The sequence below is a fragment of the Pseudophryne corroboree genome, chromosome 6 (assembly GCF_028390025.1).
Source record: "Pseudophryne corroboree isolate aPseCor3 chromosome 6, aPseCor3.hap2, whole genome shotgun sequence".
NCBI classification, from domain to species: domain Eukaryota; kingdom Metazoa; phylum Chordata; class Amphibia; order Anura; family Myobatrachidae; genus Pseudophryne; species Pseudophryne corroboree.
Genome location: NC_086449.1, coordinates 824,529,517 through 824,545,054, shown reverse-complemented (window position 1 = coordinate 824,545,054; position 15,538 = coordinate 824,529,517). Strand labels below are relative to the sequence as shown.

Sequence of the window (15,538 nt, the reverse complement as noted above, 5' to 3'; positions counted from 1 at the left end):
TGATAGGGAATATAGGGGGTGATTCCGAGTTGTTCGCTCGTTAGCTGCTTTTAGCAGCATTGCACACGCTAGGCCGCCGCCCTCTGGGAGTGTATCTTAGTTTAGCAGAATTGCGAATAGAAAATCCTTAGCAGTTTCTGAGTAGCTCGAGACTTAAGGTGCATACACACGGAGCGATATAACTGAGCGATTTTGACTATATAGTCAAAATCGCTCAGAAAGTTAGTCCATATCGCTCTGTGTGTACACAGGCAGCGATAGCGATGCACGTCCCCGCCAGATCGCTATCGCTGCTAAAAATAGACTCTGCAGGCAAGTCAATTTTTAGCAGCGACAGCGATCTCATGAAGCAAAGCCACTATTATTACCTGAGCGGAGGCTGAAGAGGGAAGAGCCAGCAGCACATCAACCTTCAGCACAGGAGCTCCAAGTACGTGAGTATGAATACTGCTATTCTCTGTTCGGGAGGTGGGGAGAGGGGGGAGATGCCGCTCTGTAGCGTCCGGTCCCGGGGGGGAGGGCTCGGGCACGTGCGCCGCACATTAATGTCAGGTCCGGGAGGGGGAAGTTGGCGCCGAGTGTCCGTGTAGCCGGGCGGTGCAGGTCCAGGGGTAGGTGGCACAGTGGGACGGCGTGTAGTCCGGAGAGCAGCTCCTCTCAGGCTGATGAGTCTCCGTCCCTTAGCCCACTTGGATCTAGCTTCAACCCTGAGGTGAGAGCCGCTGACATGCTGAGGTGAGCAGTACTGTCAGTCTATGGGAAGGGGGGAGGGGATGATTGTGCTGTCCATTCCATTCCAAGGAGGGGTGGGGGGTGATGGTGCTATCCTGCTGTGTGTGGTGGGGCAGAGGTGCTGTTGTCCTGCCAGTCTATATGGGGGGGGGGGGGGGGGGGCATGATGGTGCAGTACTGTCTGTCAATGGGGGGGGGGGGGGGGGGTTGATCTGTCCGTCTGTCTATGGGGAGGTAGAGAGGTCCGAACTTCACAGGATATTACAGGAGTACTTTTTTTATTTTTTTACAGGTACCCCTATTGGATTCTACTGGACAAGGGGACGTGATTGGCGGTGTGGGATGTAGGTAAGTATGTGTGAGTGAGTGTGTGTGTTTTAAATACATTTTTACTTTCACGGTGTGTGAGTTGTGTCTTTTTTTGGGTATTTCTTTTGTTGTGGAACTACAGGTACCAGGTGGCCCGTTTCCCCCCCGCATGCTGGTACTTGTGGTTCTCCAAGTACCAGCATGCGGTGGAGGCTTGCTGGGACTTGTAGTTCCACAGCAAAAGACAATATTCTTTTTATGTCATTTTGAAAGGCTATCAGCCTCCCATCCACCGCCCACGGATGGGGGGGGGGGGACAGCCTCGGGCTTCACCCCTGGCCCTTGGGTGGCTGGAGGGGGGGACCCCTTGATTTAAGGGGTCCCCACTCCTCCAGGGTACCCCGGCCAGGGGTGACTAGTTGGGGTGGTAATGGCACGGCCGCAGGGACCAATATAAAAGTGTCCCCCGGCTGTGGCATTATGTCCCTGGCTAGTGGAGCCCGGTGCTGGTTTTAAAAATACTGGGGACCCCTATGTCTTTTGTCCCCCGTATTTTTTAAACCAGGACCGGACGCAGAGCCCGTTGCTGGTTGTCTAAATATGGGGGAACCCTACGCATTTTTCCCTCTGTATTTTAACAACCAGGACCGGCTCAAAGAGCCCGAGGCTGGTTATACATAGGAGGGGGGACCCCAGGCAATTTTTTTTTAGCTATTTAAATACCAGCCACCCTGTAAAATCATCCTATATATGACACTCCCCCACTCATCCCCTTATTTAAATGAGATAGTCAAAATCTCCCATAGCCAAAATCTCTTGTATAGTTAGACAAAATTGCTGGAAAAGTTAGTCAAAATCTCCGACTGCCAGTTCAAGGGAAATCTCTGTCAAAATCTCTCATAGCCAAAATCTCTCCGTGTGTATGCACCTTTACTCCTACACTGCGATCAGTTCAGTCAGTTTCGTTCCTGGTTTGACGTCACACACACGCCCAGCGTTCACCCAGCCACTCCCCCGTTTCTCCAGACACTCCCCCGTTTCTCCAGACACTCCCCCGTTTTTCCCTGACACGCCTGCGTTTTTCCGCACACTCCCAGAAAACGGTCAGTTTCCGCCCAGAAACACCCACTTCCTGTCAATCACACTACGATCAGCAGAACGATGAAAAAACCTCGTTAGGCTGTGAGTAAAATACCAAACTTTTGTGCAAATTTACTTGGCGCAGGCGCACTGCGAACATTGCGCATGCGCAGTTTGCGACTAATCGCTCCGTAGCGAAAAAAATAACGAGCAAACAACTCAGAATGACCCCCATAGAGTGTAAGCTCCATGGGTCAGGGACTGATACTCTCTATGTAATGTGTGTGTACATGTGACTGGGAATATGGGGGGTCATTCTGAGTTGATCGCTCGCTAGCAGTTTTTAGCAGCCGTGCAAACGCTATGCTGCCGCCCACTGGGGAGTGTATTTTAGCTGAGCAGAAGTGCGAACGCCTGTGCAGCCGAGCTCTGCAAAAACAGTTTGTGCAGTTTCAGAGTAGCTCTGAACCTACTCAGCGCTTGCGATCACTTCAGCCTATTCCTGTCCGGATTTGACGTCATACACCCGCCCGCGAACGCCCAGCCACGCCTGCGTTTTTTCAGACACGCCTGCGTTTTTGCAAACACTTCCTGAAAACGGTCAGTTGACACCCAGAAACGCCCTCTTCCTGTCAATCTTCTTGTAGCTGTCAGTGCGACTGAAAACTTTGCTACAACCTGTGCAAAACAACAACGGGCTTTGTACCCGTACGATGCGCGTGTGCATGCGCAGAAAAGCCGTTCTTTAGCCTGATCGCTGCGCTGCAAACAATGGCAGCTAGCGATCAACTCGGAATGACCCCCCTAGAGTGTAAGCTCCATGGGTCAGGGACTGATACACTCTCTGTAATGTGTGTGCATGTGATAGGGAATATAGGGGGTCATTCCGAGTTGATCGCCAGCTGCTGTTGTTCGCAGCGCAGCGATCAGGCTAAAAATCGGCATTTCTGCGCATGCGTATGCACCGCAATGCGTAGGCGCGTCGTACGGGTACAATGAACATCGTGGGTTTGCAAAGGTTCTAGTGAAACTTTCAGTCGCACGGCCGAACGCAGGAAGATTGACATGAAGGGGGCCATTCTGGGTGTCAACTGACCGTTTTCAGGGAGTGCTTAGAAAAACGCAGGCGTGTCTGGAAAAACGCAGGCGTGGCTGGGCGAACACTGGGTGTGTGTGTGACGTCAAAAGCCGTCCATCCGTTGTTAGAATCAACGCACACGGAGAGTAACTACAGGGCTGGTCTTGTTTTGCACAAAATTATTTTACAGGCCCCCTGCTGCACAAGCGTTCGCACTTCTGCAAAGCGAAAATACACTCCCCAGTGGGCGGCGACAATGCGTTTGCACAGCTGTTAAAAGTAGCCAGCGAGCGATCAACTCGGAATTAACCCCCTAGAGTGTAAGCTCCATGGGCCAGGGACTGATACACTCTCTGTAATGTGTGTGCATGTGATAGGGAATGTAGGGGGTCATTCCGAGTTAATGGCTCGCTAGCAAATTTTAGCAGCCGTGCAAGCCCTATGCCGCCGCCCACTGGGAGTGTATTGTAGCTTAGCAGAAGTGCGAATGAAAGGATCGCAGAGAGACTACAAAAAAAAATTGTGCAGTGTCAGTGTAGCTCCAGACCTACTCCTAGATTGCGATCACTTCAGACAGTTTAGTTCCGGATTTGACGTCACAAACACGCCCTCAGTTTTTCCAGGCACGCCTGCGTTTTTCCAGGCACGCCTGCGTTTTTACGATCACTCCCTGAAACGGTCAGTTTACACCCAGAAACGCCCACTTCATGTCAATCACTCTGCGGCCAGCAGTGCGACTGAAAAGCATCGCTAGACCCTGTGTGAAACTACTTCGGCCGTTGTGAAAGTACGTTGTGCGTGCGCATTGCGCTGCATACGCATGCGCAGAAGTGCCGTTTTTTTTTGCATCATTGCTGCATAGTGAACATTTTCAGCTAACGATCAACTCGGAATGACCCCCACAGAGTGTAAGCTCCATGGGTCAGTACATGTGACGGGGAATATAGAGTGTAAGCTCCATGGGTAAGGGACTGATACTCTATATTCCCCGTCACATGTACACACATTACATAGAGTGTAAGCTCCATGGGTCAGGGACTGATACTCTATGTAATGTATGTGTACATGTGACGGGGAATATAGAGTGTAAGCTCCATGGGTCAGGGACTGATACGCTCTCTGTAATGTGTGTGTACATGTGACAAGGGATATAGAGTGTAAGCTCCATGGGTCAGGGACTGATACGCTCTCTGTAATGTGTGTGTACATGTGACAGGGGATATAGAGTGTAAGCTCCATGGGTCAGGGACTGATACACTCTATGTAATGTGTGTGTACATGTGACAGGGAATATAGAGTGTAAGCTCCATGGGTCAGGGGCTGATACTCTCTGTACAGCGCTGCAGAACATGTGTGTGTTATATAAATACCCTGCTCAGTGACTCATATTATATATTATATATATTACTGTATCTGTATATACATGTGATCCACCCTCCACACATCTCCGCCATGAGCGGGTTAAGCAGTAAGGGGGCGGGCCAGTCACCATGGTGACCGTCCTCCAGCGCTCAGGGCGCCCGGCTGCTGCTGCGCGGGAGACAAAGGAGCCGCAAGCCCCGCCCCTCTTCTCCACCCCCCTCCCTCAGCGCCTCCGGCGGCGCGCCCGCGTGTCCCGTCCCCCTCCCTTCCGGCGCATGCGCAGCGCCCGGACGCCTCGTCTGGCCCAGCGGCGGAGGCGCGCACGCAGCCTCGCTGTGTAGCGCGCACGCTACGTGGTAACGGAATCCAGTGCGAGGGGGGCTTTGGCCGGGCGGTTGTGGCCGACGTGAGAGAGAGAGAGCGAGAGAGAGAGCGAGTGAGGAGACGGAGCGGCACCGAGCCAGAGATGAGCGGGAGAGCGGCGGGGGGGCCGGGCTGACAGGAGAAGGAGACCCCTCCCCGGCCCCACAGCAGGACCTCCCCCCCGAGCAGCAGCAGGCCGCGGCCTAGTCGGGGGATGCCGCCGGGCCCGCGCTGAGGCATGGAGGGCCACATCTCGTGCCTGTTCCCCGAGCTCCTGGCCATGATCTTTAGCTACCTGGACGTGCGCGACAAGGGCCGGGCGGCGCAGGTGTGCGGGGCCTGGCGGGACGCGGCCTACCACAAGTCGGTGTGGCGGGGGACCGAGGCCAAGCTGCACCTCCGCCGCGCCAACCCGTCCCTCTTCCCCAGCCTGCAGGCCCGCGGCATCCGCCGGGTGCAGATCCTCAGCCTGCGCCGCTCCCTCAGCTACGTCATCCAGGGCCTGCCGGACATCGAGAGCCTGAACCTGAGCGGCTGCTACAACCTGACCGACAACGGCCTGGGCCACGCCTTCGTGCAGGAGGTGGCCTCCCTGCGGTGCCTCAACCTCAGCCTGTGCAAGCAGGTGACTGACAGCAGCCTGGGCCGCATCGCCCAGTACCTCAAGCGGCTGGAGGTGCTGGAGCTAGGGGGCTGCTCCAACATCACCAACACCGGCCTGCTGCTCATCGCCTGGGGTCTCCACGGCCTCAAGAGCCTCAACCTGCGCAGCTGCCGACACGTATCCGACGTCGGCATCGGCCACCTGGCCGGCATGACCCGCAGCGCCGCCGAGGGCTGCCTGAGCCTGGAGCAGCTCACCCTGCAGGACTGCCAGAAGCTGACCGACCTGGCCCTCAAGCACATCTCCCGGGGCCTCCAGGGGCTGCGGGTGCTCAACCTCAGCTTCTGCGGGGGCATCTCCGACGCCGGGCTCCTCCACCTGTCCCACATGGCCGGCCTGCGGAACCTGAACCTGCGCAGCTGCGACAACATCAGCGACACGGGCATCATGCACCTGGCCATGGGCAGCCTGCGACTCTCCGGCCTGGACGTCTCCTTCTGCGATAAGGTGGGCGACCAGAGCCTGGCCTACATCGCCCAGGGCCTGTACGGACTCAAGTCGCTGTCGCTCTGCTCCTGCCACATCAGCGACGACGGCATCAACCGCATGGTGCGCCAGATGCACGGCCTGAGGACTCTGAACATCGGCCAGTGCGTCCGCATCACCGACAAGGGGCTGGAGCTGATCGCCGAGCACCTCAGCCAGCTGACCGGCATCGACCTGTACGGCTGCACCCGCATCACCAAGAGGGGGCTGGAGAGGATCACCCAGCTGCCCTGCCTCAAAGTGCTCAACCTGGGACTCTGGCAGATGACGGAGAGCGAGAAGGTCAGGTGAGGGCCCGCCGCCCCGGTGACAGGACAGAGACTCTGAGGACTGACATCTCGGTATACTGCCTGCAGCGCCATAGGAAAGCGGTGGCAGCACCATGCCGGCAGTACGGGAAGGTACGGGGGTGCTGGTGCCGTTTCTCAACGAATATCGCAAGAGGTGATAATGAAAGTTGCTCCCTGACTTACGGTATGGGTTAGCCACTGCCGGTACACCGCTCCCTAGCCGAGAGATCGATCAGAGCGGGGAGAGAGATAAAGTATCAACCAATCAGCTCCTGTGATCTCTGAAACATGACAGAAGAAGCTGCTTGGTTGGTACTTTATCTCTCGCCAATCACCCCCTAGTTCTCATAGTAAGGGGATTTTAGAAATCAGTATTGGGGTCCCTACAGCGGAGTGCTGGCACTGAAGTGGTTAACCTATGCCCCCCTACCCCCAAAAAAAGAAATCAGGCCCTCCAGCAAGGGAAGGGTTAATGGGAGCTGCACCGATGACATTTCTGAAATCCTGTATGTTTTGTTCATTTCTTTTTTCCTGTTGTTTCTATTTTGTAACTAGTTGAAGCTTTCCAGTATGCAGAGTGTTGTACGCATTCCCGGGGGGTGTACGGACCCCCCCCCCCCCTTCCAGTGTCACTTATTACTCATTCCTAATGGCTGGCTACCTCGTTCTTACTTTTATATGCTCTGGAAAGTAGAAATCCTGATTTATTTATCCCCCCCCCCATTATTTCTTTTTTGTGTGCCTAGACTGGAAAAATCTCCCCACCTTTACGGGTTCTTATCATGACGATTCCTGTATATTTAGCACGCCGGCTCCCCCCCCTGTACTCCTGGCCCTCGTGGTAACGGCGGCAGTTACTGTCCGGGCAAACAGTGTTATTATTGTGCCCGTCCCTGCCTGGCATTACCTAATCTAACTCTTTGCCAGCCTTAGGCAAAGTACTGACGTTCCACCCAGCTGGCGATTAGGTAATGCTAAATAAGTGTTTAAAACTAAACCTGAAATGTTTGTTATATTCGCCCTTTATTTTACACTCCGGACCGGTTTCCCGCGGCGCAAGCTTATGATCCCTGTAGTGCGACACTTAGCGCTCGGGCCGTAATGTTGGGAGTCTCCTATTACGTTCCCCACATTTGAGTTTTAGATTGGAAATGCAGAATTTGCAAACCTTTCTGAACGCGTGCTGCTGGGGGCTGCGCAAAGCCTAGATCCTCGCTGTTGACGATAGTCAAAATTATATATGCAAACATCAGACTTTCCCCCTCCGATCCTAAACCCCCAACACATGAGTGCACCTTTTTTTGAGGCGTTTTGTATAGTGGGAGCACAGTCCCCGGTCTGACCAGACCGTGGTTGACACCCCCCCCCCCCCCCCCTTCCCCATCATTCCCCGTTCTGTGGATCACACAACTCATTGCAGCCTGTTTAAGATTTTTGAAAGAAGAAGAAAAAAAATCACACCCGGACTTTTCTATTAACGTTGAAAACAAATCTCTGAACTTTGTCCCCCTTCCCAAATCCCAGCATCTCCCGGTTGGATCTCACCTAGAAATGTGCCGAATTTCATTGTACTGTCTGTGAATTTGTATAAAAGAAAGGATCCTCTGAAAAACGCTTTATATTCTTACAGTAAAAAGGATAAACGGATATTTATATAATAAAAGAGGAAATATGATGTATGTTTTTGAGAAATCTGCTGTTTGTGTGTTAATGGGGGGGACGGGGTCATAGACGATGTTTCTCTGCCGTATTAGGGTACGGAGTACACTTCTGCCTGTGCCGGACAATGGGAGTTAGGGTTGTAACACACTAGCCGGTTTTCCCCGGATGGCAAAAAGCCGGACAAACTTTGTCTGGCTTTTTGCCATCCGGGAGAAACCGGCAGAGTCTGTCACACAGGACCGGCTTTGAGCCGTGTGTGATGCTGTGCGCATGCTTGGGACAAAAACCGTTGTGTGTGAAAGCTCCCCTTCACATACACGGTTTACTGGCTGCAAAGACGGCCAGGCGCCCGCCCGGCAGCCGGACCTTCCAGACGTGAGACCCGGCTGCAACCTGGCAGTCGGGCCGGGACCGTGCAGTGTGTAAGGACACATTGCGCTGTATGTGTCTTTACATCACGGCAGCGGTTTAAAGCCGGCCGGCGCCAGCCGCCTCGTGTGTTTCGGCCCTTACACGGAGCAGTGTCTGGAATCTGCCACATTATAATGTAACTATGTAGTTGCTGCAGACGGCCATATAAATAACATTTGTAGAGCAGATGAGGCCTAGCTGTGACGTCCTGTCTGTAGGGTGTGCCATGGCCCCAGAGCCAGTGTTACAGAGGATATTACAGGTAGTGTAGCAGGAAGATCTCGGTACTGTGAGACACATACAATGCTGATCAGCCATTGTTCAGGACAGTCAGACACAAGAGAACCAGCTGCCCCCACCCTCCTCCTCCTCGCTCAGCCATGCATGCAGAATCCCCAGTGTCAGGGGGTCCCTTTAAATGAAGGAGGGAGGGGGTTGGGTTCTTTCCTCCGACATTCCTTTCCGGGCTATGGGAGAAGTGACTGATAAACTGGTTGTGGCAGCTCACAAAGAAATAGTTCTGAGTTTTCCCTTCAGTACAGCAGTTTCTGCATCTGTAGCTATAGGCGGAGACCTCTGTATAATGAGGGAGCCTGTGCTGTTACAGGCAAATGATTCAGGTATGGGTCAACAGTCATTAGGTCGACCACTGAAGGCCGACATGAGTTTTTGGACTTTTTTTGGGGTCGTTTTGTTTGTAAAGTGACGGGGAACCCCAATTAGTGCACCGTGTCCCCTCGCGTGGCTCTTTCGGCACAGGTTACCGTTCCAATCGTAGTCCACGTGGATCGTCAAGTATGGAAAAATCCAAAAAATTAAATAAAAAAAACCCCTCATATCGACCTTTTGACCTGTCGCCCTAAGTTGAGTCGACCTAACAACGTATTCCAATGTTTCAGGAATCCATAAGATAAAAAGGTGGAAGTTTGCTTGGCAGAGATCTGCTGCTGCTGCGCACATTATTGTATAATACGGTAGCCAGACGTGGCGGATTATCCGGCGTGCGCCTATGGGGGTGTGAGGGGTCACTGGCCACCAGGTGCCTTTGCCCAACACTCAGGGGCACTTCAAGGAAAATAGAATCTCCCCACCACGTGATACTGAAGGCCGGGAGTCATGGGGACGTCTGCAGATAGAGGTCTTAGTCGTTAAGCCTAGGAAAAGGCACTGCGGGGAGCCGGGGGTGGGATTAGTGACTGGCACAATATTGGTGTGGTAGCCCCATGTGCCCTATGTTGGGGTGTCATCCTACGGGTCTGCAGCATTCACATTGTATACATGGTACCGTTATCTAAGGTAGTGTTCCTTCTAGGCTGTTTCAGCAGGGTGCTGCACCCTGCAGGATCATAAATCACCCCCTTGTATACAGAATGCAGCAGTCAGAGTGCATGTTACAATGCAGTGTTCTACTCCTTGCCCATCTCTGAAATTGGAACACAATTTCTATCCTTAGCCAACTGGATGGCAGAGGAGGCACTGTAAATAACACAGCACTCTGATAAAGAGGGAAAGAACAGGGTAAGCAGTGAGCATGTACTGCTTACACTATTTCCCTAGTAGAAGAACAGACTTATTTTGTACCTATATATTTTAAACCCTCTGCTTAACTTTCCTGTTTTTATAACACATAAGTAATAGAACTACTTCAGTACTGGAAGAAACCTTCATTATCTACTTATTATTTATACGCTGCAGCCGTTCTTTCAAGCAGGCTGGACATATACAGTATTTTTCTCAGGACAAGATTTTGTGTGTTATATGGGTCTACTATATGTATGTATGTATGGGTATAGATACACTAAGGGGAAAATATATGTATAACAACTATAGACATATGCGCTATGCTTTGTGCGCAAAGCGTCACACCAAAAATGTGTCCTCAGTGATCAGCACCCTGCCCTAAAAAAATCCTAAAGTGAACACTATAAGGGGTGTATATTGTGCTTCTCCAGCTGTTTTGGGGTCCCAGTCTAGAGCTGGAAAGTTGTGCTGTGACTTGTAGTTCCATAATGGTGATGGGGGCATCATTGCTACATATAGTGATGTACCATACGCTAGTTGGGATGAGATGTACAGTTTGCGTATATACAGCACCTGGTGGTACAGCGTGGGCATCGTGTTGCACTTCTGTGTGTAGCTGGTGGATGTAAAGAGAACCGTGTTCCGGGTTTAGTGACCTCTCCCTGCAGTGTGACCCTACAGCAATACAGCAGGGATACAGGCAGATGTGATATGCTGGGAGGTGGCGATCGCACCTCTGCTAGGGGTGAGGTGACACGTACGACATCTTTCTCACACTGTATATTTTATACAAGGTGGGGATAATGTTTGTCTAATTGGAGGGAACACTGTTCTGCATGAAGACAGCAGAGTGCCCCCGGGCTGGTTGGGGGAAGAGACTGCGTGATCACTGCATGCGCTAGTCTTTCTGTGCACCACGCAGGTTCGCTCAGGAGAATCCGTAATGCTCGCACCTGGACATCACAGGCACTGCACAGTGTACTCACTATGGCTGTACCAATCTACAGCATAACTACATGGGGGGGGGGGGGCTGTAATTGTTAGTACTACGCACTTGCACAAAATCTGTGTACGGTAATACCGAGATGTGTGCGCAGCGGTATCTCACGCTCTGAACATGCCCCGCGGAGAGATTAGAACATAGTGGGGGAGATGTATCAAGCCTAGCATAGAAGGTGGAGACCACATTACCGTCATATCTAGCAGTCCTTGGAAGCGGATTAGTTGCTTTGGACAACTCCACTTCATCTCTCTCCAAGCCTTGATACATCTCCCCTACTATGAGAAACAGAACAACCACAACTGATGGATAACTGAGCACGGGATAAATGCTTGTGACTTGGAGCATTAAACCCAGACAGCCCCGTTACAGGGCCAGACGCAGGTTACACCAGGAGGGTTTAATAAATAACAAGTAAGAACAGTCACGGAGAGAGTCTGCCTGTTCCCACCAGTACATCTCCGCAGTCTGTGCACTCAGTAACATGGGTTCTCACCTCCGTCTTTAAGTACCCCCAGCTGGTCATGTTTTCTGGATTACTGGCTGGAAGCAGCTGGGACAATTACTGACCCAGCAAAACAGATGAACTCCCCCATGCACGAATAAAAAATAATCCAGAAAACATGTTCTGTTGGAGGCAATTGAGAAACACGGGATTATAATAACACTACATTCCCTATTGCTGGGGTAGGCGCACACGGGGAAACTAGAAGCATTTCCTAGTCATCAAGTAGGTACCAACAGATACACAAGGAAACACGCAGGTGGCACAGAGAGCGCCACTCAGAAGGGCCCGCGCCCCAGAGCTGTGTTTGCAACCTCAGTCCTCAAGCACACTAACAGGCCAGGTTTTAAGGATATCCATGCTAGCACAGTTAATACAAATTAACAGACCATAGTTATTACAGCTATTCATAAAACCTGGCCTGTTGGTGTGCTTTGAGGCCCGAGAGACGGCAGTGGCATGTCCTTTATACAGGTCACTCAGGTATTATCTGCCGGCAGCACGGGGGTAATTCTCTGCACCGGAGGCCCAGCCGCTTGCTGTGTGCGCGCCGTCAGAACGAAGCAGCCGTCACATTTGATATGCACAGACTGTGATGTTTACCAGAGAGGTCCCCGCTGGCTGCGCTGTAAGCAGGACAGAGGGAGCATTACCTGCGGACAGCGCTGGCAGCTCCTGTTTCACATTAACCTACATCCCACTGACTTCTCATTAACTGATGCAATGTATGAGGGGCTTGTGGCTGACACAAGTTCCAAAGAATTTCATTCCTGGCATAAAAAAATCCCCCTCCCACTCCTTCCCTAATGGTGGGGGGTCTCTCCACCACAGTAATATGGCCTACCCCAACATTAACCCCTCTGTCCCATTGGAAGAGCCAACAATTCCTGTCTGGGGGATGACTATATTGACGCAGTATGCTGCGGGTTTAGGGGGCCCTTGTTGCTTATGCTAAGTAGTGCTCCAGCCAATCAGCTCCTGTCGTGTGTTTGACTGGAGCCGGAGCACCATTTATCATACGCAACAAGTGTTAAATAACTAAAACTTGCTGATAAATGGGCCCCTAGTGCGTTGGAGGGCTGCGCTAAGGGCTACACGTCGATAAAATCCACCGGTCATCAGCAAGCTCGTGGTCGCCAACTTCTAATCGCCATCCTGTAACGCGGCTATGCAGATACCGAGACCAAAAAAGTGTCTGAGATAAACCTCCTACTATCAATCTCCTTCAGTTGTCTGTTCGTTACCCTTTGTTTACCAATGGATTGGGAATCCCAGGAAGCAGACACCACACGCAGTTATGTCCACCAAAATGAGACTGCCTCCACTTTATTCAGCATGACATTATATAGAGAAGAAAGGTACTTGCATGAACACTTGATACACGTCACATTTCAAAACAATAATGCATCTCTTCCCATAACTCCTCTCAGGCTGACACCCTCCTACGTGTCCTTCACAGAAGTCTAAACACACAGAAACTGTTTAATAACCTGTTTTTAAGACCTATAGCTACGACCTTGCTTCGCACAGAACGTACTAACAGTGAAATATCAACATTATTTCTCTATCGTCCTAGTGGATGCTGGGGTTCCTGAAAGGACCATGGGGAATAGCGGCTCCGCAGGAGACAGGGCACAAAAAGTAAAGCTTTAGGATCAGGTGGTGTGCACTGGCTCCTCCCCCCATGACCCTCCTCCAAGCCTCAGTTAGATTTTTGTGCCCGGCCGAGAAGGGTGCAATCTAGGTGGCTCTCCTAAAGAGCTGCTTAGAAAAGTTTAGCTTAGGTTTTTTATTTTACAGTGAGTCCTGCTGGCAACAGGATCACTGCAACGAGGGACTTAGGGGAGAAGAAGTGAACTCACCTGCGTGCAGGATGGATTGGCTTCTTTGGCTACTGGACATTAGCTCCAGAGGGACGATCACAGGTACAGCCTGGATGGTCACCGGAGCCTCGCCGCCGGCCCCCTTGCAGATGCTGAAACAAGAAGAAGGTCCAGAATCGGCGGCATGAAGACTCCTCAGTCTTCTTAAGGTAGCGCACAGCACTGCAGCTGTGCGCCATTTCCTCTCAGCACACTTCACACGGCAGTCACTGAGGGTGCAGGGCGCTGGGAGGGGGGCGCCCTGGGAGGCAATGAAAACCTATTTTTGGCTAAAAATACCTCACATATAGCCTCCGGGGGCTATATGGAGATATTTAACCCCTGCCAGAATCCGTTAAGAGCGGGAGACGAGGCCGCCGAAAAAGGGGCGGGGCCTATCTCCTCAGCACACAGCGCCATTTTCCCCTCACAGAAAGGCTGGAGGGAAGGCTCCCAGGCTCTCCCCTGCACTGCACTACAGAAACAGGGTTAAAACAGAGAGGGGGGGCACTAATTTGGCGTTAGAAATATATAAAAAAGATGCTATAAGGGAAAACACTTATATAAGGTTGTCCCTATATAATTATAGCGTTTTTGGTGTGTGCTGGCAAACTCTCCCTCTGTCTCTCCAAAGGGCTAGTAGGTCCTGTCCTCTATCAGAGCATTCCCTGTGTGTGTGCTGTGTGTCGACATGTATGAGGACGATGTTGGTGAGGAGGCGGAGCAATTGCCTGTAATGGTGATGTCACTCTCTAGGGAGTCGACACCGGAATGGATGGCTTATTTAGGGAATTACGAGATAATGTCAACACGCGCCAAGGTCGGTTGACGACATGAGACGGCCGACAAACAATTAGTACCGGTCCAGACGTCTCAAAAACACCGTCAGGGGTTTTAAAACGCCCGTTTACTTTAGTCGGTCGACACAGACACAGACAGGGACACTGAATCCAGTGTCGACGGTGAATAAACAAACGTATTCCTTATTAGGGCCACACGTTAAGGGCAATGAAGGAGGTGTTACATATTTCTGATACTACAAGTACCACAAAAGAGGGTATTATGTGGGATGTGAAAAAACTACCGTAGTTTTTCCTGAATCAGATAAATTAAATGAAGTGTGTGATGATGCGTGGGTTCCCCCCGATAGAAAATATGGGCGGTATACCCTTTCCCGCCAGAAGTTAGGGCGCGTTGGGAAACACCCCTTAGGGTGGATAAGGCGCTCACACGCTTATCAGAACAAGTGGCGGTACCATCTACGGATAGGGCCGTACTTAAGGAGCCAGCTGATAGGAGGCTGAAAAATATCCTAAAAAGTATACACACACATGCTGGTGTTATACTGCGACCTATAGATAGGGCCGTCCTCAAGGAGCCAGCTGACAGGAGGCTGGAAAATATCATAAAAAGTATATACACACATACTGGTGTTATACTGCGACCAGCGATCGCCTCAGCCTGGATGTGCAGAGCTGGGGTGGCTTGGTCGGATTCCCTGACTAAAAATATTGATACCCTTGACAGGGACAGTATTTTATTGACTATAGAGCATTTAAAGGATGCATTTCTATATATGCGAGATGCACAGAGGGATATTTGCACTCTGGCATCAAGAGTAAGTGCGATGTCCATATCTGCCAGAAGATGTTTATGGACACGACAGTGGTCAGGTGATGCAGATTCCAAACGGCACAAAGGTGTATTGCCGTATAAAGGAAGAGGAGTTATTTGGGGTCGGTCCATCGGACCTGGTGGCCACGGCAACTGCTGGAAAATCCACCGTTTTTACCCTAAGTCACATCTCTGCAGAAAAAGACACCGTCTTTTCAGCTTCAGTCCTTTCGTCCCTATAAGAGTCATATCTGCCCAGGGATAGAGGAAAGGGAAGAAGACTGCAGCAGGCAGCCCATTCCCAGGAACAGAAGCGTTCCACCGCTTCTGACAAGCTCTCAGCATGACGCTGAGACCGTACAGGACCCCTGGATCCTACAAGTAGTATCCCAGGGGTACAGATTGGAATGTCGAGACGTTTCCCCTGCGCAGGCTCCTGAAGTCTGCTTTACCAAGGTCTCCCTCCGACAAGGAGGCAGTATGGGAAAAAATTCACGAGCTGTATTCCCAGCAGGTGATAATTAAATTACCCCTCCTACAACAAGAAAAGGGGTATTATTCCACACTATATTGTGGTACTGAAGCCAGAAGGCTAGGTG

General features: G+C 51.5%; 2 protein-coding genes across 3 annotated transcripts in view; one reads left to right on the top strand and one right to left on the bottom strand.

Moving 5' to 3' along the window:
- WNT5B (Wnt family member 5B) overlaps window positions 1-15,538 on the bottom strand; it is a 140,144-nt gene that overhangs the window by 58,357 nt on the left and 66,249 nt on the right. The window lies entirely within an intron of this gene.
- FBXL14 (F-box and leucine rich repeat protein 14) lies at window positions 4,856-8,056 on the top strand. The gene has a single exon (XM_063929241.1). It carries the CDS (start codon window positions 5,163-5,165, stop codon window positions 6,363-6,365), a length of 1,203 nt encoding a protein of 400 aa, XP_063785311.1. The 5' UTR covers window positions 4,856-5,162; the 3' UTR covers window positions 6,366-8,056.

Coding starts and splice junctions, on each gene's coding strand:
- FBXL14 (XM_063929241.1), top strand. CDS start 5,163: ATGGAGGGCCACATCTCGTGCCTGTTCCCCGAGCTCCTGGCCATGATC.